General features: G+C 35.4%; 1 protein-coding gene across 18 annotated transcripts in view; it reads left to right on the plus strand.

The window, feature by feature from the left end:
• SLMAP (sarcolemma associated protein) overlaps positions 1–25,857 on the plus strand; it is a 92,018-nt gene that overhangs the window by 42,206 nt on the left and 23,955 nt on the right. For 6 of the 18 annotated variants that reach the window (XM_059823324.1, XM_059823321.1, XM_059823322.1 and 3 more), the window contains exons 5-16: positions 1,121–1,183; positions 2,566–2,661; positions 2,953–3,024; positions 3,850–3,990; positions 5,889–6,026; positions 7,302–7,470; positions 7,556–7,606; positions 8,167–8,217; positions 12,544–12,606; positions 18,857–18,913; positions 22,546–22,626; positions 22,888–22,947. In XM_059823324.1, coding sequence (XP_059679307.1) covers positions 1,121–1,183; positions 2,566–2,661; positions 2,953–3,024; positions 3,850–3,990; positions 5,889–6,026; positions 7,302–7,470; positions 7,556–7,606; positions 8,167–8,217; positions 12,544–12,606; positions 18,857–18,913; positions 22,546–22,626; positions 22,888–22,947 — 1,042 coding nt within the window. The remainder of the gene's footprint in view (positions 1–1,120; positions 1,184–2,565; positions 2,662–2,952; positions 3,025–3,849; positions 3,991–5,888; positions 6,027–7,301; positions 7,471–7,555; positions 7,607–8,166; positions 8,218–12,543; positions 12,607–18,856; positions 18,914–22,545; positions 22,627–22,887; positions 22,948–25,857) is intronic. The other 12 variants (XM_059823325.1, XM_059823327.1, XM_059823335.1 and 9 more) reach the window with 6 other exon arrangements.

The following is a 25,857-nucleotide window of genomic DNA, read 5'->3' on the forward strand; positions in this document are numbered from 1 at the left end:
ACCCAAGAGTAGCTCATGATTTGGTGTTTGGATGAAGTCTGTTGTTCTTTTATCTTGTTTTTTATGGAGGAGAAGCTGCACTGCACAGGCTGGAAAGTCCTCTGGCATGTTCCAAAGGAAGACTGAGACCAGACCTCTCTGCTCCTCTTGTATAGCCAGAATTGCTTTCTGTAGCATCATGGAGTCAGTAATGTCTAGTGTAATTTTTAAATTCAAATTTGATAATGTGGGGGACTTGTAGAAAAGCTGTTAATAGATACACCCTTGAAACAATTGTCTCTCTAGCCTCTAAAAAGAAGGATTAATTTAAATAGGTTAAAATCAGAGTTTTAAACGTGAAGAACAAAATTTCGAGAAACTGAGGAAGCTTATTTGTGAAGTCAGCAGCCTGAGGAGTTAATAGACTTTGCATTTAAATTGAGGTTTCAAAACAGCATATGTAGCTTGAATCCAGGGCAAGGGCAGAAATTCTGAGGAGGGACTGCAGGTACAACTCTGTGAAAAACATAAAAATTATGTCAGTGTAGGAAAAGCCTACAAGAATTAGTAAATAAATAAATTTGCCCCAAAAGACCCCACAAAACAACCCCTCTCTTCATCCCAAGTCCAGAACAGTTTCAGTTATGATTAAAGATAATATAGGTATTCCTCAACTCTGAAATAGATACTTATAAACAGCAACGAAGAAGATGATGGCTAGTACGTCAACAGGAAATGTGCGATTGAAAAGTGTGTGTGTGATGATGATGACATTGAATTGGAATGTGAGAGAAGGCCCTGATTTCCGTTTGTCCTTGGGTTGAATGGTTTCACCTTTGTGCACCTTATTTCTTTTTTGTCAGTTTAATCTCAACTGAAACAAAAGCCTTAAACTCTTTGGTGTGTTGGTGGTTGAATAATTTGTAAAGACGTTAACACAGTGGGGCCTCAGTCCAGAGTTGGGAAGTTCTGTGATAAAACAAAGAAGAAATAGTAGCAGAACAATAAATGATTGAAAATGCCATTGTTAGATAATCTTAAGTTTACCTTCATTACTAGATTTAAATAATGAATTTTGAATTAATTGAGTTTAATGAAAAATACAAAAGCATTTTGATTCGTAAAGTCTCTTATTTTTCAGGTTGCTGCTAACACTCCCAGTATGTATTCTCAGGAATTGTTTCAGCTTTCACAGTATCTGCAGGTAGGTTTTCTCCTGACAGCATTTAGTTTGGCTAATTACTTAATCTTTGTTCAAAACACAAATCTGATGCTCTGTATGTCTTTGTTTGGCTTGCATTTTTGTAAACTAGAACGTGATAAGCATTTAACTACCTTTTCTGTAGTGAAATAATGTAAACCATGTTGTAATTGGGCATAGTATAGGTCGATGTAAACGTATGAGGGTTTGCATGAGCAGTATAAACTGTGGCTTTTATAAAAGAAACATGGAAGCTCCCTGTTTTATAGAAGGCTCCCTGAATACCTGCTTTCCCTGGCCTTTCTCCTCTCCTACCTCGCTGTCCCCAATTTTCTTTTGCTCACAATATTTTTGTCATCATCCACTGCTGTGGATGTACCTTGTATGTGTATAAAAGTTTTGGTAGAACAAAAGTAAGGCAAAACAGGAGGTCATTTCATATATCAAGAACTAGTTTGTTTCTGTGAATATAATTTCTTAGTGTGAATACTTCTGTCCCTGTATCTACCGGAAAGTATAAAGGAGGGGACAGTGCTGGCAGCTCTTCTTCCTCATTGGCATCACCAGCCTTTCTGTGCCTAACTCTGTGTCAGTTTTAATAGGTGTGTTTTTTCCTAAGATGTTATGTAACAAAAGGGTTAGACTGCAAAATGGCAACATGTTAAAGTGTGTGCTAATATATATAAATAAACTCTTTAGAAAGGATCATAAAATCAGCTTTCTGGAAAAGATATGTAAACATTCGTCCTGGTAAATTCTAACTAGGTTTAATTTATGTATAGTTCTACTGATTTATTTTGCCTGGTTTTGTTTGGTAATGGCAATTTTTATTTGTTCACATCAATGATGAGGTTTTTGAGGCAGATGCTAACTCCACATGTATTTGCTGACATAGCAGGAAGCAGCTCAGACATGCTCTTTCTTGGGAGGACAAATACAAACTCGCTCATCAATCTGTTCACTCTCTGTATCCTGGAATTGTTAACGAAGATGTTCTTCTGTCTTACTGTCATAAACCAAAAATCAAGCAAAAGTTCTTGATTGGCATTTTTCTTTTGTGACCTGATTTGAGGATGAACAGTTAATTGCATGGGAAATGCTAAGCTGCCTTTTGGTGTTTACAGTTTTATTACTCAAATTATTGACATAAGTCAAAGTGTTTTTAAGTCTTGGAAAGATTAACTTGTTACGATGTGTACTCGGCATGTGCAACATATGCATGAAAAATGGAAGGTTTTCAGGAACCTGAGGTTATAGGATAACATTTCCTAATTAAAATATCCAAATAAATGTGTGGATGGATAAAATGGGATGGGCTATCTTTTCTGTTGCTTCTGTTTTTCTGAGTTCTAGCTGAACTGACTGGCACTCTGCTCTCTTCACAGGAAGCCTTACATAGGGAACAAATGTTGGAACAAAAGCTGGCAACCCTTCAGCGACTACTTGCTGTCACACAAGAGGCTTCAGATACTAGTTGGCAGGTATCTGCAGGCATTCTTTTCCTTTATGGACTGAAATATGCAGTGGCATATAAATTTTAGCTATTAATTTACAAACAGTGGGGGGAAAAAGGAGTAGAAAGAATAAAAAGCTTATGATGGTTCTCTTAAACTGTGCAAAAGATAATGTTTAATAAATTTCATGATTATGTACCAGTTTGAAATAACTGTTAGTAGTAAGGAGTCCAACAAAACTCAAGTCTTTAAAGCAGAACGCTACTGGAACTACATAAAGCACATGTTAATACTAAGGTGATCCTTCTTTTCTGCTAGGCTTTAATAGATGAAGACAGGCTGCTATCAAGATTAGAGGTTATGGGAAATCAGTTACAGGCATGTTCAAAGGTAAGTAGTTAACTTGAAGTTGAATGCTAAGAATGCTGAAAGATAGCTCTTTTGAAGGGTTTTGAAATTAGCTAGTTGTAGCAAAGCAGTTGGAACATAAACTTGCTGAAATGACCCTGTGCAATTTTGATAATCTGAATAGCATGAAAACTGTAGATCTGTTCGGTATTTCATGGAATCACTTTAAATCTAGATAAACGGCTGTTTTTCAGCATTTTTTTTAGCCCGAACTGATTTCTTTTGTATATTCATATAAACATGTATGTAGTGAAATGCAGAAAAGGAATCTCTGTCATCAGTGAGAAGCAACCATTCTGTCCTGTTTCCTATGGGTGTTTCTTTCCAAATAGGAATTTGAAAAAAGGTATTGTCAATGTGTTGTCTGATATTCAGAGACAGAGTAAACAAGTATGCCCTGCCTTGATTGTTGTTTAGGCCACCTATGCCTGCCTTAAATATTTATTTTATTTTATTTTTAATTCCTCTCAACTACCTACATTATAAGAACTTTTTTTGCTGGTCCTGTTTGAGGTCTTTCAGATGGGACCTTGTAGGTTTCTGGTTTGTTAGATTGTAGGTTTGCTATTAGCAGTGTCCAAAAAAACCCCATGCTTTTCCTATAATCAAAGCTGATCATAGAATGTTTGCTGCCATACATACACCCAGTCATGTCAAGAGTCTTTGATCACTGATTTGTCCATAACGTTTTCCCATCTACCAGAAATTGCTAAACATTTTGGGACAGAACAGGTCTTATCACAATCTCATATATTTAATTGGCAAAATACTAATTTATATTCTATCTTTGTATTTGTATACGTGCAGAATCAAACAGAAGATAGTATACGAAAAGAGCTTATAGCATTACAAGAAGACAAACACAACTATGAGACAACAGCCAAAGAGTCCCTGAGGCGGGTCCTTCAGGAGAAAATTGAAGTGGTCAGAAAACTCTCTGAAGTGGAGGTATTGAAGTTTCATGCCTAGTCTTCTGGAAACGCTGAAATAGTTATAACTGCTGCTACTGAGATTCCCTGTTTTGTTGCCTGTAATACACCCATATTTGTTGTATTGTGGCACTTGCAGTATATTAAGTAGTAGTGTTTATTTCTCCTATTGGACAATACTTGAATTTTTAAACAGTTAATGAGAAACTATTCTTTAAACTCCTCCTTCTTTTTCTGCCAGATTTCAAAATTCATGAAGATGTCTCACAAAAGTTAGTATACATGGGGAAAAAAGTGAGGGGAAAATGACATACATGCATTAGAAAAAATGCTGTTAGTCCTAGTTTAAACTGTAAAATTTTTGGAAACGTAAGCTTAACCACTCGTACAAATTACACTTAATGAGCTTTTCAGATTACAAAGTGTTGGACACTTTCTTCAAACAAGACTTCTGCTCCTATAATATCTCTCATTACTATTTCTTCCTTTATTTTCTCTTTCCGTTATTGTTATTTGCCATGTTCCCTTAGGTCAAGAAATATCGTTAAGACTTAAAATAAAGTGCTCAAAGTGTCTACCCTCCTCATGCTTTTTAGAGAATGCGATGCATATAGTGCTGTAACAAATAACCTTATGAGATTTCAGTTAAATACCCCTTTTTATATTGTAATAGTTCTTGACAGGTTTGTTAATGGTTGGAGTTTTATGTTTACTTCTAGCTTTCTTTTCCCTTCCAATCCTATACTAAGAGAAGAATCTTCTGACTTATTTATTATACTTTTTCCTGTTTACTTAGAGTCTTGGGGGAGTAATTAATTTAACTTGAGACATTTGCTTGAGTGCTTCCTGTCACATACTCTTTCTCTCCACACAGAAGAATTACTGGCTCCTGCTTGAAAGTTGTCCTTCAATAATTACTATATAATGCAGTTTTGAACACACTTTTGTTTAAAGATGTTTTGGTGGTGAAGAACTAAGAGCTTGTTACAAAAAAAAAAAAATATATGAACGAAGAGACAAATCATGAGCTATGAGGAGGAAACTCTATAAACCATGTAGTTGTGCTGCTGTTGCCAGCTGATGCAAACTGCTGGAGCATTAGTTGCCTCCTGAAGACCCAGCTGCCTCTTGAGTAAGGGGATCTTGGTTTAGATGCCTCTCCACGTTACGGAGTTCAGAAAAAGATTTAGAACACTTCCTGGGAGCCATGTGGCTTATATAATGTGTTAAATCTTCTTTTGTGGGGTGAAAGGTGTGATGAAATCTATTGATTACATTGAATCAAAAATCACAGAATCACTAAGGTTGGAAAAGATCTGTAAGATGATCAAGTCCAACCATCAACTAACACCGCCATGCCCACTAAACCATGTCCCACAATGCCTCATCCACACGTTCCTTGAACACCTCCAGTGATGGTGACTCCACCACTTCCCTGGGCAGCTTATTCCAGTGTTTCACCACTCTCTCAGTAAAGAAATTTTTCCTAATATCCAGCCTGAACCTTCCCTGGTGCAACTTGAGGCCATTTCCTCTTGTCCTGCCAAATATTGTAAAACTTTCAGTTTATCATAAACCAGAAGAGAATAGGGGAGATGGATCATATGTTTCAGTTCTTTATTCCTATCAATCACAACTCATTGTATAACCTACTGTGGGTTTTTTGGTTTGGGTTTTTTTTACGCATGCATGAAACTAACGTATTTTCACATAATCTGCTCTTTAAGTAGAACATTACAAAGGTTTGTATAGATAACGTTTTTGCCAGGACTTGATCTGTTTGTTTAGCCTTAATGATTAGGAACAAAGCAGTTAAATATGATTAGTTACATATAATGTTTGGAAAAAATAGATCAACTTCAGCGTTTGGTAAATTACTAGTCTCTTTATTTATTGCATAATAATTCTATCTTACAGCGGAGTTTAAGTAATACAGAAGATGAATGTACTCACCTGAAAGAAATGAATGAGCGGACTCAGGAAGAATTAAGAGAATTAGCTAATAAGTACAATGGAGCTGTAAATGAAATTAAAGATCTTTCTGACAAGTTAAAGGTAATGACAGAACTTCATCTGACTTATGATGATACTATAATGCATGGAAAAAATAAATACAATTTAATTTCTAATGCAGCAATCAAATAAAGGTTAAGAAACTTTTTAAACAACAGGTAAATGAAAGAAAGATGCACATCATCTTTTACATATTCTTTTGGTTTACGTTTAATGTGCCTGAAAGTGTCATCAGTTAAGTAAATTGCTAAAAAGGTTCCCTTTTCGTTCACTTTGAAAGCTACCGTATTTTTGGAGCTGCAGTATATTTTAATGGAAAATTATGTATGGTATAAAACTTTATATTCAGCTGCTTTTATGTAGGCAAATAGCTTTCAACCTAAACATATTACAGTTAATGGGAATGAAAACTAGAATTAGAAATAAATTTGCATTTCATGTTGCCTCTTTGTGCAGTTACAAACATAACTAGCCTACCACATAGTAATAATATGACTCAGCTTCCGGGGGAAAGAGCATGCTGTCAGGTTTGTTGTTAAACTAAATGTCTAAGTATATTAATATTTAAAGGTCCTTTGTGCTGGAGAACAAAACAATCACAGTATGATGAAGCCTGTTCCCAAAGAGTCTCCAAGCCAAATAAATAGAAGATGTGGAGGAGGAAGGTAGTAGTGTTCTCTTTGTAGACCTGAGACAGTTGTTGCATTTGTCTTGGATAAATACTGGAATTTGAACTTAAGTTCTTCGAGTTCTAGTTCAGCACCTCAGACAGAAGATTTTTCTTTCCAAATTAAAATGTTAAATTGCTGGTCTTAAGGCAGTTGGTTTCCCTATTATGAGTTAATCACTGAGGATGATGAGTATACACAGAAGGATCAAAATTGAAACTTACTACCAAGCTTTGAGGGAGGAGAGTCTCTGAAACTTATTATCATGAAATCCAGCAAGGAAATAGATGTGGCTTTCCATCAAGTTGGCCTGTGCAATGTACAATTCTTGGGTTTTGATTGATTTGAGATGCTGGGAGACTTTGGGTGTTTCTTAGTTCTTGGGCCCTGGTGCTGTTCCTGTAAAATTTAGGTTCCTCAGGCAAAAAGTTCGTGAAGATATTATTGAGATTTTTTCTGTCTGTTACTGTGCTTGAAGTGAAATTTGTAGAAATATAACAGTAGAAAAATTCTGCATTATTTCCATTTTCTTTATCTGACTAGCAAAAAAGTTACTTGCGTACATTTAGTTACACAAAAATCAAGGAAATCTATTCCTTTACATGTTAATTTTGATTTGTTTGGGGATTTTTTAATCTTTTTTGAGCAGGTAGCAGAAGGAAGACAAGAAGAAATCCAACAGAAAGGACTGGCTGAGAAAAAAGAATTGCAGCATAAAATAGATGAAATGGAAGAGAGAGAGCAAGAGCTTCAAGCAAAAATAGAAGCCTTGCAGGCTGATAATGACTTCACCAATGAGCGGCTAACTGCTTTACAAGGTTAGTCACTCGTGGGGAAGAAACTTTGATTATTTGTTTTTCTTTTAATCTGTGAAATACCTTTTTCTTGGACTTCTGTTTACAGTACGGTTAGAACATCTTCAAGAGAAAACTCTTAAAGAACACAACAGCTTAGGTAGGTGTGATCAGTTTCTTGTTTCAAGCTGGTTTCCGGATTTTCTGTTCAATTACTTTATTATAATACAATCTTGTAGTCTAGGGGCCTGGCAAAAGAATAATGTTTTCCAGTTATCCCAATAGTGTATTCTTCTTGGTTATCATTTGTTAACATGGAAAGACATGTGGCCACAACAGAATGCCAGTAGAGGGCACTGCTGTTGTGAGTGTTCAGACTTCTGTCATTGCTCAATTTGGAGCTCTGTTTGTGCCCCTCAGCTCCACGATTTTGAAGGGTTTTATATACAAATATATATAAAAGAATTTTTGATATGTATATGTAATAGGCAGTAGTTCTTTGGATGAGAGTAACCTCTTATACGTTTGAACAAACAGGAACGTGATCTGTAGTTCAGAAAAACACATTAAATTTTGCCTGTTCTGTTTGATTAGATTAGATACTTAGAAGGAGGAGGTAGTATGAAAAGCCAGATGCATTTCACAATGCTGTATTTATAAAGAAACAAAACCCAAAACATCTTGCTTGGTTCCAGAAATAATACCCTTTCTTAATCCTAGGCATACAAGTTGACGACTTCATACCTAAAATTAATGGGAGCACAGAGAAAGGTAGTGTATCTTAAGGCTACCTTTTGTTTTGTGGTTGATGTTTGAAGTTGAACAAATTCAAAATGTTCTCTAAAGTTTTACTTTGAATAGTACTCTCTTAAAAAAATGAAATTGAATTTGTCCACTCTTCTGACCAGCTTTTTTTTTTTGCTTAGACTTTCAGTCTAGGTGTTTTTAGAAAGTTCTGTAAAACGTAATGAGCCAACTTGGAAGTCGTCTCTTTTTTTTGCTTGTTTTTGATGGGCTCTCACTGGAATCAGTAGGAGTCTACTGAATGATGTTAGGCTTGTGACACAAGAAAGTGGAAAACTCATTGACTTTTTTGCTCTTAATTTTATTTTCCCTTGCAACACAGACATATATCATTTTTCTACTAAGTTGGGTATGGTAAGTGAAGTCAGCAAAATGTATTTTTTTTTCTAATGTATGAAGAATGTGAGTATATGAAATATATAAATAGTGAAAATTAACTTGTTGAAACTCAGGAGTGTATTTATGTAAAACAGTTCAATCTGTTTTCATTCCTAACTGATGGTCTTTTTTTAAAGCCCAGTTAGTTCAAGTTAAGTATTTTAACTAATATGTCTTAACATACACTTGACGTTTTTTGAATAAAATTGTCTGGTAAGAATATGCCCAATATCACATATAGCAAAGATTATTCCAGTTATGATTCTAAATTCACTAAATTGTTCCATTGGCGAAGATATATTTGTCCCCTTATGTTAATTAAAAATTTTTCTTTGAGGTAGCTTTCTTCAGCATTTGCTGTGTCTTGCTGTATAGCGAAAGCTCTGAGAAATGGTGGTAGTATTACTTCGAAGGATGTGGCACTTACATAGAGAACACATGGGTTTAACTGATACTCACAATGTTTAAGGATTAGCATATACACTCTTTGAAAAAAATTTTAAAACTCTCTATGCTAATTCTTATCTTTTTATTGTATTATAAATGAAGAGCTTCTTAACTAGGGAGACTAATAGCAAAATAAGAGGCATAACCTCATGTCTGTTTCTTCCTTGGAGCGGGAGGGAGAGACCTGTTAAACACTGACAGAAATGGTACAAAAACCTCCCCTTAATCTAAGTGCTAGTTATCCCTTAATGTCTTAGCATTTTAGGCACCTAGCTATGATGCACGTGGAGATTAGCAAGCAGGAGACTTAAGGTCTGTTTCCAGTTCTCTGGACTGCCATACTTTTTTTAGATTGATCTGTCTTGCTGATGCATAATTTTAGGTTGATAATACTCTTAATGCTTGATAGAATGGTTAAGAAATAAATTTGCTTTTAATTTTTTTAAATCTTCCACCCCAGAAAATAGTTAAGTTCTTTACAAAGCAGAACTGAGGTACTATATAGGGACAGTGATTCTTCATTCTAATCATGTGAACCGTAAAAATACTTTGAAAGTTAGGTTGTTGGAGGTTATTAGAAAAACATACAATACTGTGAACAAAAGTAGCCTAGAGCTGAATTGAAACGTTAGTAAACACTTTCAAGCTTTGAGTGCAAATACATAGTTTTATAGAAAAATAATTGATAACATCACACTAAATATGATTTTTTTTAACAAACTTTTTTGCTTATTTAAAAACTGTTGGTAGGAATGTCTTGTTAGTTTTTATATACTGCTACCTCGTATGAGTCTTAGTTTTTAAAAATTGTCTGAAATATTATTTCAAAATTGGATTAATTATTATGTGATTATAACAAATATCATTGGATCACTGATACTCACTTTTTTGTCAAAGTTGAAGACGCAATCCCTTGTTGACTTGTTTTGGATTCTGTAAGAGTCAAAATGTCATCTGGATGGATGCATGAAAATACAGATTCCTCCATCCTATGAGTAACAGTAGAACTTGTGCTTAAACCTGGGACTTCTAGGAAGCTGTCTGCCAATTTCTTTTTCTTTATGAATATAGACAACATAAAACTGCTCATTCAAGTTGTCTTTCTGTATGTTTATATAGTCTACCACCTTTTTTGTTATGCATCTACCATGCTGTTTTATTATTCTGTATTTTAGTGTAGTTTTCCATTATTCTGTCTGTTGTACCACATTCTTCTGCATCTCTGCCATACCTGGTCCATTCACATTTCTCTGGCGTTTTACAGCTTGCTGGCCTGTGTTCTCATGATGACAGTCTGTGCCTTTCTGTATCTTCCTGTCCTTTATCTAGGCCTCGTATAACAGCAGATGGGCAGTAATTTTCACTGCCAGATTTTGGATTTTGTTCTCTTGAAAGCAGCAGGAGGCAGTTACTGATTTTTTTTTTTTTCTTCCCCCTGAATCATCTTGCATTATTTTAGAAGAGCGAAGAATTTAGGTTTTATTATGTAGAATCAGCAGCTTTGGTGGTGAAAGAGGTTGTAGGTATTTTGCATAATGAAAATACGTCACAGTTGAAGGCAGAAGTCAGAAATTCTTTGTTTTGGTGCTAAATAGCCTGTAAGGGAATAAAAAAATGTTTCCTCTATTTATATACTAAGTTACACATACCTTCCCCTCCACGCTCCTGTCAGAGGAAAATGGTAAAACCATGTAAAATCAGTATGCTTTTTAAGATTCCTTTTGTCTATCTATCTATCTCTCAAAACTTCAGGTCAAGTCCTCAAGGTATGTTTATAGGCATACTACCTAGCCATTGCAAGAACAAGGATTTTACATTAACTTTTTTCTGTGGGTATCCATGACATTAGAAGAGCTGTACTCTGAGTAGAGGAACTAAGAACTCACGTTATAGTCTCTCCAGAGGCTTTTTATAACAAAGTGTATTAAGATGATGATGGTTAGGCATTAATTTTCTCGCATTGCACATATGAATATTCTGGTGCAGAAGAGAGTAACTTGCTTGTACATCAAGACACTGATAAAGGTTGTGTAGAGCTGATTTATTTCAGTAAGTGGTATGTTTCTCAGTGAGTTGCACTACACCTGGCTTTCATATTTAAGTTTTGTGAGCCATATATTATATAAAGAAAGATATGAGTAACTTGTACACAGTCACTTAGAGGATCATGTAAAAAGGCTAAAAAAAAAAATAATATGGAAAATAAATGTAATAGCCACGGTGCTGTCTTTTAAAAGCCCTGTCCTTGTGGGTTAGAAAGAAGTTTACTTTTTAGAATAACTTTGAAATATAGTAAAGCTTAGTATTAAATATTGGATATTAACAGCTAAGCTTCTGATATCAGAAGCTAACGATTGAACAATTTTGTTAGAATGTAACACATTTCGTCTGTTTGTACTAAAAAGCAGCTTTTTCAGATTGCTAGATTCTTGAGGTCAAGGGATTTTTGAGGTTCTTTAGAAAGGAAGCGTTAGAACCTTCCCCCCCGCCCCCCCCCCCAAAGAGATGCAAAATTCTGATAGAGTTGGGAGCTGAACAAGGTCACATAGAAGGACCTGGGTAAACCTGGGAACCTGGGTAAACCTGGGAATTGAGCTCAGTTTTAGGATCTCTACCTTAGAACTGTCCCTTCAAAAAAATTCTTGTTTCTTTGCAGTGAAACTTTGTTTAAAAAGTAAAGGGAGATACTTAGCAACACTTTTAAGAGATGTTTTTCATTTCAAGGGGGTACTAGATATGAAGAATAAGCATGAAGACTAAAGAAAAACTTATTAAATGCCCTTTTAAAGCTAATTAAAAATGCTGAAGAATATAGGTTAATTACATGTTTCTTATTTCTTCAATGCTTGGATTTGGTATTTGCAATTATCCATGTCTGACTTTGAATTAACAAATGGGAGGAACTAGACACATCAGTGCTGTGGAGTTGCATGTTTCAGTAGTGCATCATCTTATGTATTCTAAATTTATTGTGATTTAAATATCACTTATGTGCATTAATCTTTTTGCCAAAAATATGACATTGTCAATGGAAATGTAGTGGAAGTCATTTGACACCACCTAACCTGAAAGAGCAATACAGCAAATGCCAAATGCAGAATGTTTGGAGTTCTGATAATTGGTTCTTACTAAATTTGTTAAATTAAGGGTGTTTTTTAAAAATAGCTTCTATTGTGGTAAGGGGCTTTTTATTATGCTTCAGAACTGCTATTAGATTTTAGTATTTAAAAGTACCCTTTGAAAATGCAGTTGAAGAACTTTTGATCCATTCCAAAGAGTAATCTATTTTCTAATCTCTCTCAGACATCATTTCAGTTATGTCTTGTCTGCTTGCATATTAACTCAGATTTTGAAAGTTCACTGTAAATACACAATTACAAATATTGTTAATATACCTTTCAAATTTTTTGTTGCATCAATTTGAAAATGATAAGAAGATGTAAACTTAAGTGTTTCTTTCTTTACTAGAGCACTTTCTTTCAAAGAGTGGAGGGGACTGCACTTTTATTCATCAGTTCATAGAATGTCAGAGTGAGTACAAGAGTGTTCATCACATTTGCTTTAAAAACAACAGAAAACCCAGAAAAGGTGGATAAAAACCCAGAATTTGTCACTACTATTTAATATTTCTGTAGTAGCAGAAATTTTCTGAGCATAGAATTGTGGCATTGTGATATTAAGCAGATGCTTAAGTAGTAAGAGGGTATCTTTGCTCTTGCAAAGCGATGATCACGTTGTCTCTTCTTAGCATTTAATCTGTTATTGTCCTCTGACCAATAAAAGGGTGGTTATGTTGCCACATGATGTTTAAAACTGAGTGTAATTTTTCACTTGTTATGAATTAAGAAGTTGAAAGCCTAACACTATCAGTTTAAGTAAACATCACAATCAGTGGTAGGACAGAGATAAGGTAACGATGCCTTTTCTTCATGTCATGTATCTATAATTTATCTGATAATTAAAGGTCTTACACATTCTTCAAAACAGTTTTTACAAAGAACAAAAAGGAAAACAATACCTTAATTTTTATGTGGAAATCTAAGATTCTTTTAAGAAAAATAAAACATAAATATGCAATACCAATCTTTAGAAAGATGTCTTATTCTGGAAAGAGAAACATGTTTTTCAAAGCAAATGGCTTTTGAAAATGAGTAATAGAACAGCGCAGCCTGCATATCTATAATTAAAGAAAAACTTAAGATGTTACACTTTTTGTCCACTGAGAGAAAAATACCATTGGGATGAAGAGAGAAAAGTGCTATTAAATTTCAAAGAAAACTCCTTTGTAGCATAAAGAATTTTTTTTTTACTTAAGAGTTTACAGAAATTATGTACCTAAAGTTGAGCAGAGGGAAGTATTTATAAGCAGAAATAAGACGGTATCATTTTTTACATCATGCCCATTGGACTCTTCTTTTCCCTTTTAAATTTCAATAAGGAAGTATAACAGACTTGTTTGACTTTACTCCTTGTGTCATGGATTGCAGTGCTATAAACTGAATGGCAGGATACTGCTAATGTTTGTCTAAGAAAATTTAAATTTTATTTATTTGAAAAATGTTTATTTTTAAAAGTGAATGAGTGGTAACTGTCTTCTGTCAGGCTGACATTGAAAACAATTTTAAATTTTGCAATGATCTTGTATGAATCCGCTTCAGTTCATTTTTATGTATTGAATAAAGTTAAATGTTTGAGTAAAAATTTTTTTTTTGTCTAGAGTGAAAATGAAGAGCACACTGGGTGATGTTCAAATACAAACTGGTTGCCTTTGTTCATTGTTTGGATGTTATCTTAACCTATTGTAGCAAAACTTGTATTAGTATCATCTCTGCAAACTAAATCTGACTGGTCTCGTCACTGCTGAGAAGCAAAAGTGACCATCGGGATCTAGTAAAAGATTCTTCTAACGTGCAATTGAAGTAGTAATGAGAGAATAAAATAAAGATCAGTTTACTTATGCCTCCCCTTTCTTGAGAGATTGAAAGCTAGATTAAAGAAACTGTAAGGCCTCGACTGCCTCATTTTTAAAAGAATGAATACAAGTTCAAAGGGTTCAGTATTCTGCATTTTTTGCAACAGTGTAAGTTTTTACTATCTAATCGAGAACAAAAAAGATTCCAAGTCAGCAGTTCATGTATTTATATCTGGACTGAAAGTCTGCCTTTGCCAAATTCAAATATGTTTAGTCAGGTCCCACAAAATCATGAGGTTAAACTGCAAACTGTGGGATTTATTATTTTCATTTTGTATGTAAGCACTACCCTTCTCTCCTTCTCCTGCTCTTTGCTCTGTGCAGCAGCGAGGGTTGGGAACTAGTGGGGAGAAAAATTGCGGTTTCGGAGCTTGACGGGAACTGGAGTTTTAAGACATGCAGCAAATACTTAAGTGTAGAACAATGTCACAAAGAGTGGCAATATTGAGGAAGAATATATAGTTCATCATACGATACTACGCTTTTTTTGCCCAGAGGCTTAGGTATTGGGAAAGAAGCAGGTTTATTATTTAAAAAATAATAATATGATAAAAATCCCAGAAATAGGAATCCCTCATTGAAGTTGTGTTATGTAGGTTTTGCTGTTCTGTAATAGAAGCAGAGGAATTAAAACTATAGGATCTGCAAACCGTAATAGAAATCTAAAAAGAAAGGAGAATTGAGACAACCATGCAGTTTGTCTAGAAGAGAAGGTTCTGACTTGTGCTGGTGCAAGCGGGGAAAGTGCACATCTCCATAGTCCTGGGGAAGAAGCACTTAAATTGGGAAAGCACAAGCGGAGAAATGAGGAAAAACACCTTGAGTCAAGGAAGTGGAGTATGTAAGATAGCACAAGAAGGAAAATTAGGTGGTTAAACAATCTAGTATTCTATACAAACAATTGCTACAGAGGTATAAGGCAATTGAAAGTGCTTATCAGTTAAGAGTAATCAAGACCTCTCAGGGTACTAAAGCTAAACTTTTTTGGTGGGGGAGGAACAACAGGACACTAAAAACTTACTCAAGCTGCATTGCAACTGCTTAACTTGGGTAGCATTGTTTGTAAAATCTGGCTTCTGTATGTTTTTAAAGATATTTTTTATTTATTTTCATTTTTTAAGCAGAATATGGCTCACGATATCATCCTGATCTACATCATCTATAGAATGTTATGAAATCCTGCTCTGAATGATCTGGGAAGTCTGTTACTTTCTGATCATTACATCCAGTTCACTTGTTGCTCATTTCATAACTTTTTTTTTAGTAACCGCTGATGTAAACCAGTGACATTGACAGCAAAAGTCATGGTCCTTCTTTGATTAGTACACAATATGAATTTTTACCAAAAATGGTGATGATGTATAGGCAAAAGAGAGATTTGGTGCCCTGCTAGCTTCCTGACTTTCACTCCAATCTAACTCTTCTTTATTTGTGTCCTTATTTTTTTTCCTTATCGTGTGATTTTTGCATTTATGATTTCAAATCCAAGTAAATTTTTTGCTTTTTTTACTAAGTTTTTGGGGTTTTTTTCTTTATCTAAAATGGAGTGGGTTTTGGATGGATTGAATGGCTGTTTTCAACTTAACCATGAATTTATGACCTGCAGGTGGAAAGTAAAGTTAAAGCTTCTTTGTACCACTTTTTTCAGATGGTTTGAAATTTGTGTGTTGAGGGCTAGGTTTCCTTTCATTGGTCTTCAAAACTGGCCTCCTTCAAAGATGAATTTGATACAAAAACATTAATGTGTTGGGGGTATGTTACTTAAGTAATCATTGTAACGTTAACAGATCTTAACCATTATATACACATAGTGATAGGCAACCTAAATCTAAAAGGGAGTTCTTAAATTGAAAAGATAGGAAATGCCTAAAAACCTAAAGGAAAGCTGCCTTTGAACTGCGAAAGGAAACATACGCTATCTTAAAGATGAACTGAAAGCTTAACTTCAAAGCAGATTGTTTCAGTAAAAAATATTATTATTTATGATATGTATCAGTAACTCTTTGCTTTCTGTTAAGTAGTGACTGGATAGCATGAAAGATAAAAATTATTTATGCCAGAAATTAAAGGTAGGATCCTCACCCTACTTTATATTTTGGTAGCCAAAAATGCACATCTTGATTCAGGGAAAATGTGGATTGATTTTAAAAAAGATTTAAAAAATTTTTTTTCAAGTTTATGAAGTTTTCTGAAATAGTGATACGAAAAGATGCAGAGATCTTAAAAAGGGAAGTTTTAAAGATACAGCTGTGTCTGCTTTTACTTTCTGATTGTTGTCTGGATTCTGCTAGTTTTAGTGACTAGGGTGGTAATGGAGTGCAGAATAAGATTCTGTGTAGTTCAGTGATGTCAACATCCAATTTTCTTTTTGTTATCTAAATATACACAGACATGCTGAAATAAACTATTTTTTGTTGGCTTTGAAATATACTAATGCTAGCATTCTTAAAACACAGAGAATGCTTACTTGTGCTGTAAGTTAGGGGAGATGTCAGCCATCACATGAAAAATACTGGCTGTAGCAGCATTGGGTCACACTGGGCAAAGGGACTTGGGTGTTACTGCCGAAGTTCCTTGCTGAAGAAGTAGTGTCAAGAAGAAAACTTTTGTACAAATGTTGAAATTCGTAATGGACATTAGAAAATGGTAAGCCATCATGGAAAAGAAAAAAAAACAAACTAAGTCTGCAGATTTTTTTTAGTCATGGGAATTGAGAATTCTTAAAAGTGTAAAGAGCTGCTGCAACGGTTTCAGTTTGGAAAAACATCTGGGTCAGGACAACTAGTTTCTTTGTTTTGTACTATAATTATTCTGGTTTTAACAGTTACTGACTTGTGAAAACTCCAAGATCCATCAATTCATAATGCTAAGTTTTCTTGTGTTGATTACGGAAGCCTATTTTAAGCTAACAGTCCAGCACAGAGGAGGTGTTACCCCTTCAGGTGAAGTACCTGATAGCTACTTTGAGTGTATGGTTTTTGCATTCAGCTGATTTTTTCAGACATATGGGCAAAATTCATCTGCTTTCTTGCTGCCTTCCTCCCCACCCCTCTTCCAGCCTCAGCTGAGTCCTGGAATAATCATATATGAAGACTTTCATTTAGGGTTGTGGTTTTTTTTTTTAAATGGAAGAGGGCTCATGATATCACTCAGTAACTCTTCACTTGTGGCTGCAGTAACTTGATTCTCTCTGCGGTGCCTTCCTCAGTCTAGGCACAGTGACTCTCCAGCTCTGAACTGGAGACTGTTCTGAACTTGGATGATGAGTGATCTCCTACAGCTGCTTGAGTCCTGAAGCCAGTCCTGAAAATCCAGTGTGCTGTTCAGTGTATTTATGAAGCAGTATTTGTAGAATGTTACAGGAATACAGGACAATATTTGTAGGTAAAAGGGAGTATCTCTTGTAGACTGGTTTGTCTGGCTCTGGGGGAGGGAAGGGGACAGGACAAACTTTTGGCCATGCAAACCGGACTTCACACTTCAGGGTTTTTTTGTCTGAAAGCTTGTCTACGGTCTAGGGTTGACAAAGATACCTCTGTGCAAATGTCCTGCCTCTGTCCCTAGATTGTCATGGTTACAGCAACATGCCATCGGAGGGGTACAGAGACTTCCTAATCTTCAGAGCTACTTGAAGCTGGAAATGCTGAATAAAGATCGCTATTTTTTTGATCCAAAATTTGAAAAGGATTCACTGTCATCCAGCTTCTTTAATCTGAACTCTCCTGTATGCGCTGTTCGTCCAGTCTTCTCTGCATCTCGGTTCCCTGTTAACATCACATGGGGTAGCCAGCAAACTGGGTTCCCTGCCTGATGGTCAGGGATCCGGCAGGGAGTGTGCAGAGTGGAGGCAGAGGCAGCTTCAAGCCTGATGTTTCAGTGGGTGTTAACAGCTTTCAACATTGTCTAAATGGCAAGATCTACTGCATAGAAATTGATTATGTGATCTGTAAGATATGTGACCCTCAATAATTTTGCATGTTGGCATCACTAGCCAGTTGTTAAGGAATTTGAAATAATGAAATCTCCTCCAAAAAAGAAATCAATTAATTACTGGTTCAATAGTTCTTTTACTGTCTTTGATTAATCCAAACCTGTTCTTCCCTTGGTCTTACTGTTTGCCTTCATGTCCTAGCTGAAGTTAGGATGAAGTTAGCAATCTAGTCTCAAATTCCATGTTTTAGGTTTTAATGCACCTGACACACATGAATAGACTTCCCTGTCAATGCTATATGTAAACTCAACTTTTGTGAACCTGAATGTGATGCATGCACAACTTTTTGGAAGTTTGTGCAGCCCTCTGAAAGTTTTAAGCTAAGAAAGGCTATTTCTGTGTACCTTTCATAGGCACTGTTAAAGCACTTGTGATGTGGAGGTGGCTTCTCAATTGCTGTTTTACTGTGGCATGTTTCTAGATTTCTGCTATGTCTGGTGGATATCTATTGCAGGCAACCAGCTCTTAGAATTCCTTTTTTTGATAACTATAACTTGAAAAATGTATTGTTCCCAGTTAGATTTTTTTCAAGTTTCATAAAAATCAATTTTCCTAACTTCTCATTAGTGAACTGAAGCATTAATAATGTAAGCTAATAAATCGTAGAAGAAATAATTACGCACTTTATCACAAAGCTCCAATAGGCTTGTGTGCTCTGTTTCATTATTCCATGCCAGAATAAAGTTTTTGTTCAAGCCCGAGTAGGAAGTAATATTATCAGCTTTTAATTTGGTCATGGAATGTAGTCTACGTAGATGTGAGCAGGGAAAAGCTTGCTTAATTTGAGCTTGGAAAGTAACACTTATTTTGTTTGGCAGACAAGATCATAGATGAAGGACATCTAACCAAAGTGGAAGAAACAAAGCTTTTGAAAGGTTAGACTTCTGGATTGTTTATCTGTTTTTAAAGCATGTCTTTTATGTCACTTTGGTGCATGTTCTGTCTTAAACTAGCAGTTTGAGTTTTGTTGAATAGTCACTTGAGAAAAAAAAAAATGGATGAAGAGTAGATATGTTGCTTACTGAACTCTGCTCCAAACACTATTGTAGGGTAAAAAGATTTAAAGGAAACCATTTTTGAAGATTGAGTGCATGAAGTGCTAGTCTCAGTTTTGACTGAGGTCCTGCCTGAATGTGTATTTTTAAAAAAAAAAAAAAAAAGTAATTTTTGTAAATTTATTTAAATCTTTAGTGCCTGCATAAATTTCAAACAGGTTTTTGGTTTTATTATAGGACTAAATAGAAATAGTGTTTGGTCTCACTTTGAGTTTTAAATAAAAGTGTATTTTAGTTTGACTTTTTCCTAACTTACACCCTCATAACTTTAAAATAACTATTAACCTCCTAAACATGCCTTTTCCAAGTAAAATATAAATGTGCATTTCTAACACTTTTCTCTTCTGTATAAAGCAAGTGAAATACAAGGATCTAATTAGAAAAGATTTATGTTGTCAAGGAACAGTCATCCTTATCTTGCAGTGCCAAAATCATGAATGCTAGAAAGTGTGTCGATCGATATTTCCTATGTGTCTAATAATGTAAGATTGTTTGGACTTGTAGGCTGACTCCACTTTTGTAGCTTTTTATTAATGTCTAGACATACTAACTCATTTCTTTACCCTTTGTCCCTCTGCAGAGTGTTATTGCATTGAATAAATGTTAGCTTGTTAAAGTTCTGGTATTTTAGAGACTTTTCAATTTATCTTCTCTTACCTTAATGTATGAAATTGCACCTTTAATTTGTTTCTGTATGTGAATAAGCTATAGACAACATGCCATATTTGGCAAAAGAATGCATATAATAACTGTAACGTAACACTTGCATGCCAGTTATCTTGCAAAGCGGTCAGCTATTTTTAGTGTTTGTTAATATATTCTAACTCATCAAGTATGTATGATGTCAACACATTTTAATATACTTCTTCATTTTGGCTATATTTACTCAGCTCAGTTTTATTATGGGAAATAGGGACAACTGCTGTGAAATAATATGGTACAGGAAAGAGTTTTGTGCTTATGACTCTGGTTCCAGAATAGGAGGCAGGTTTATAAACCATTTTTCTTACTGACTTCTCCTGTTTCAGATGTAGAAACTGATGCATCTTTCCTCAGGTGCCTAATCTTGTGCCTTGTTTCAGGGGGAGGAGAATAGGAGGGATGAAAAAGCTGGTGTACCCAAGGGTGGGTGGGAGGGGAGTATGGGAGGGAGGTGAGGGGAGAGAGAACTAAATCAGCGGTTGGAACTTGCGCTGTTCCTCCCGTTTCTCACAGAGCGAGAAAGCTGTGTTGCCATGTATGACCAGATATGGTAAAGTTAGTTGGATACAGATACTGTTCAGCTTAGCACTTTTGGATTGGTCACTAATATAAACGACATGGGTGAGGCTTTTAGGATATACTTTTCTTAATACTTTAAAAAGAATGCATTACTTGCTTTAGTGATTATTACAGTTTTAATGGCAATCTTGTGAGCTTGATTCTATATGATATGTGTGAAGTTGTTTGTATTGTAACATCTTTAGATACTAGTTAAAAACCTTACTCCTAAGAATAGGGAAGTACCCTTTTTGTTTTAGCAAAGAACCATCCCCAAACATCAGGTTTTTAACTGCTCCAGTCATTATGAGCTTTGAAGTCTGCTGAAGTCATGAGAGATATGTTTGGAATAGCTGCCAGGTCCGAACCCCTAATGTGCTTTAAGTGTACATGTGCTTTCCCCTTCTCCCCCTCCAGTGATTTCAGTTATGTTAGAATAGGAAGAGTCTGGCTTTTGATCAGCTGCTTTGTTTGTTCTTGCCTTTTTCTGTTTCATGTACAAGAGGATGTTATTCTGGTGCAGAGAAATAGAAAATTTTTGGTGTTAGATGAAGAAAACTTTTTTTTCCTATTAACTTGTCTGTGTTTTGTCATCTTGCTAATTTCCCTGTGTAGATGTACAGGTTTTCTTCAGTTTCCACTTAACTTCTTTCATTTTGAGGGTGTTTAGTTCTGTTTGTTGTCGCATTATTTGAAAAAACAATGCACACAAGCTTTCTCATTACTCCTTTGTTTATACACATTTTCATATACTAAACCCTATTGGTATAACACACTTGATCTACTTGTTGCTGTGCATCTTTCTTCCTGTGCCCTGGTCCTTTTTTGTTGCATCTACAGCATCTATGTGTGAAGAAATTATTTGTGTTCACCGTGCTTTTCTGCATGTATGGTAGAAGTAAAGTCTATATACTGGGAACGTTGTAATGATGCCTTTTTATATATCTCTCTCTACCTGGAACTTGAGACTCAGAGGAAACCTCTGGCTTTAAACTGAAAGAGGGTGGTGAGGCACTGGAACAGGTTGCCCAGGGAAGTTGTGGATGCCCCAACCCTGGAAGTATTCAAGGCCAGGTTGGACAGGGCTTTGAGCAACCTGGTCTAGTGGAGGGTGTCCTTGCCCATGGCAGGGGGGTTGGAACTAGATGATCTTTAAGGTCCCTTCCAACCTAAACCATTCTATGATTCTGTTAATCTGTGGGTCGGCAGCAATGCTGTCAAACCAAGGCTCTGCATAGTCAGCCAAGAAAGACTTCATTATGTGTAACCTCACCTGCATGTTGGTGACATGGTTCCTCGGCAATAGACTTACTGGGTTTGTCCACATGAGAGCTGGTGTGCCTTTCTTTAATGGACCCATCAGAAGTAAACTGGAATGGTTATTTAAAAAAAAAAATAATTACAGCCTCATAAAGTGTTTAGACTCTGAGTCAGGGATACTTCTGTGTGGGAAAAGGATGCACTAGTATAATTAAGTCCCCTCACCTTTTGAAAATGTCTGGTCTCCATTAAAAATCTAGAACTGGTAGGGAAAAAAAAAAAGAAAACTGTGTGGCTTCACTAAGCTGCATGTAATAATGTGACGAATTGTGTATGAACAGATATTTCATGAAGGAATTTTTTGGCAGAAAGGACCTAGACTGCCTTCTCTTAATACAATTTGAGCCGAAAAGTCTTTCTAGGAATTAGTATATTAATTTATATTACTGTGATTCTTTACTGGTTCATATCACACTTTTCTAACAGTACAGTATATACAAGACTTGTTGCTGCTATGCTATTTGTCCAAAATACTGAAGCACAGTCTTATTCTTAACAACAGTTTCTTTCTTTCTTGTTACAGTATCTGCATTGTTCTAGTTTTCTTTTCTTATTTGTTCCCTGATTGAATCAGCTTTTGCACAGAGTTCCAACTGGCAAGAATACAGCTTTAATAAAAGTTCAAACTGTGCATGAGACAGTTGCATCCCCTATTAGATGCTAGACTAGATTAATGATTTTAGTGATGCTGAATCCATTTTAGCCCAGACTTACAAAGAAGTAAGCAACCACCAGGTTTGTGTTTCTTTGACTATGTTGTTTTCTATTGACTTTTAGCAGTAGTTAAATAAATAGATACATAGAAGGAATTATGATTAAGAGACTGAACAAAGCATTTACTGATTATAGTTGATTTTCCTTGTCTCTTACAGAAAATCAAGCAAGAGTCAAAGAATCTGATTTGTCGGACACTCTTAGTCCAAGCAAGGAAAAAAGCAGCGACGACACTACAGGTAAGTTTTAACTGAGGTTTCTGTAACATCTAATTAGTTTGAATTAAATCACTTAATCACAAGCATTTTCTTAAGAGTGGAGAACCTGTGTATTTTGCGGAGCCAGACAGAAGCTTAGAGCAGTATTGTCTGTTTTGCAACTTCATAATTAACTGTTGTAAAGCGAGAAGAATGCAAAAGCTTCTCTTTGCTTAAAGAATGTGTATATGAAAACCGTCTGCAGTCTACCTGCTCTCTGAAAGGTGTGGGGTTTTTTTTTAGATGCCCAAATGGATGACCAAGATCTAAATGAACCTATTGCTAAAGTAGCTCTTCTAAAAGGTAAAGAAATTTATTTTTATAACTTTAGATGCATAATTTGTATATGTATCTTCTTGTCTACCTGTTTTTTTTATCAAAAGTGCATTGAAGTAGGGTTAACACTCAAGATTTGAATTTTCTGTTGTAACTGTATTTAGAATGATTGCTGAGCCTTAGCTTTGAGCTTCATGGCTATAAAATTAAATTGTTTACTGCTCTTTCACTGAAGGCATGCACTTAAAACTTGATTAGCAAGCTAATATTTACATATTTATGAGCTGAAATATTTTGTGGGGTATTAATTAGTTGTTAGATCTAGCATACTCAAAATCAATTTTATGCTTTATGTACAATTAGACATTTGATAAGATCTGTAAAATGATGCTTACGTTGGTATCACAAATCAAAAGAATGTCACAGTTCTTCATGGTTCAGAAAGACAGGAAACCATAATGAAATTTAGGACACCTGTAAAAGAGCTTTTTTCTGTAATTGTTTACACTTCTCTAATTTTATGACAGGACTTCCAAAAATTGCATGTATAATATATGTTTCCAAACAGCAAAACTAAAATTGAGTTTGATATTTTTCAGTGTATATATCAGTTTAGCAAATCAGTTCAAAAAGGAGTGTTTGAGATACAGAGCACGTTCCATTTGGGTTTTGCTCTAATGTCTGCAATTAATAACAAGTATATTCAGTGACTTCCTATGTTTGAAGGTAGAATCTGGTCATGTTGTTCGTAGTGATTATGATAGTCTTATTTTTGGTAATAAATTTCGGTTTGGCAGCCAGTTTTGTTTGGAAAAAAAAATCTGTGTGAAAACCATGATGTTCATTTAAGTATCAGAACTTTTAAGTCCAGAATGGGATACACATTAAGGAGTTCATTTCCTGTGAGCACTGTCACGTGCGTGGAATTCACAGCCAGAACAACCCTTTGTATGTAAACAGTACAGCAAAGAAACTGAGTTCAGCTGACGTCAAAATTACTTCAATTCTGATTTGTATAGTTTTAAGATAGCCAACTGAAGACTACTCCTAATTGGCTGGATTTTAGTTATCTCCTGCAGACACATTAAAAGTAGTCCATGGACACCTCAGGCTGAAAACCACTGATTCCTGAATTCTCCTTATATGCAAGTGAAGTCTTCCTAAGTTCTGTCAGAAAGGTTCATTTAACAGCCCAAGACCAAGAGAAGGCTGCTGTGAGCATGCTGCTTCCTGGATTAGAACACTCTCATGTCATGACAAGGGTCAGGTGTAGTTAAACTTTTTCTGTCCAGGCTGTATTAAACTGGCAGGGAGGGTTAATTGAACTCTTAAAGGGCTAAAATCAAGTTTTCTGTAGTAACATGGAAGCAGTCTTTTGCTAATGTGGATGTTTTCATTGCTTCACCTGTCTTTACTCAGTTGAAGATTTAAACCATAACCATTACTGAACTTTTAAGTGAGTAAGTAGAAAAATAACCTATTTGCATAGACCACTTTACTATTGAATCGCATATTGCAATTAACTAAAATAATTGGAATAACTCTTTTTCTCTTGAGGCTATTTATGGGCATTCCTATTTTTCTCTCATGAATCCATTAAAAAACATCTGTACAATGAATCACGTGCCCTCGGAATTTTTATGAAGAGCTTGTAAACCCGCAGTTTTGTTTGAGGTTTTGTCAGAGAGCTACTTCATATGCCTGACTTTGCCCTAAAAAGTATCTTATTTGCCACAGAAAGACTTTCAAGTGGATTTGTTATGCAGCCATGTAATTAAGGAAGAGTGAGAACATTTCTGATCTGGCAGCTATTTGGAATGCGGAAATGGCTGTTGGAAAAGGCAGTGTTCCTTTTTGTTTAACTGTTGGAATTTACAAAACAAATTAATGGAACGAGAAAATGATCAGACTTTTAATTGCTGTAGTTTCCTCCAAGTGTATTTTCAATCAATAAATTTTGAGTGCATTCAGGATTTGTTTCAACTTTCTACAAATCAGAATCTGGCAAAGAGGGGAAGCGGAAAAGCTGTCACAAATTAGAAGAACTGCTTTTTTTTTTCCCCACGACGTAAACGACTTTATTAGCCATTAATAACAGTTCCCTGGATGGTTCTGTTTAGACAGGCTGTTTGTGACTACTTATTGCAAAGTTAAAAACAGGTAAATGTTAAACAGATGTAAAGAAGCAATAAATGTCATTGGAAGGTTAGTTATCTTGTTCTTATCGACTTCCTTATATTTTCATAGGAACTACAAGGCTGATCCATGGAAACGTTTTCAGTTGAGGGTTTGCTGAATAGTGGTAGTTTATGTAAGAAATTTTGAAAATCGGCAATGGTCTGTTGATTCAGAAAGTTTGGGAACCATTGTTTTATGTTGCAATAGCCAAATACTTTAAATATATGATACAGTTTACTCTATGTGGATCTTATGAAGCTGAAGAAAACTCAGGGTTTTAATTGTTTATCTGACTTCACCTGAGTACTCTGAAAATAGTCATCTGAATAACCTGAGAAATTCTGCGAAATTCTCCAAGTGAACTACTGTGAGACTTGGAGAAATACCAGCCTGCTCATGAAGTTGCCTCCACAGGCCAGGCACGTACAGATCAATTAAGACCACAGCCTATGTGTGGTTCTGTATCATCTCTGTTATCAAAACAAAAGTGTAAAGGCAAACGTATAAGCAGAGCTCTGTTAATATCTTCATGTTTGTAAATACTAATTTAATCTGAGCTTTGTTTTTCTTTTGGTTTTATTGAAATTTTATTTTATCGATCCTAAAATTGCAAAATAATCCTTCACATGCCATCATATTCTTTAATGATTTGGAAATGGTAATTTTTCCCCAAAACTGACCCGTGGGTTAGACTCCTTTTCTTGGGCCAGATAAAAGGAGAAGAAATTTTCGTGTGCTTTGGGAATGATTTGTACAGAT

This window comes from Gavia stellata, chromosome 12, assembly GCF_030936135.1.
Source record: "Gavia stellata isolate bGavSte3 chromosome 12, bGavSte3.hap2, whole genome shotgun sequence".
NCBI classification, from domain to species: domain Eukaryota; kingdom Metazoa; phylum Chordata; class Aves; order Gaviiformes; family Gaviidae; genus Gavia; species Gavia stellata.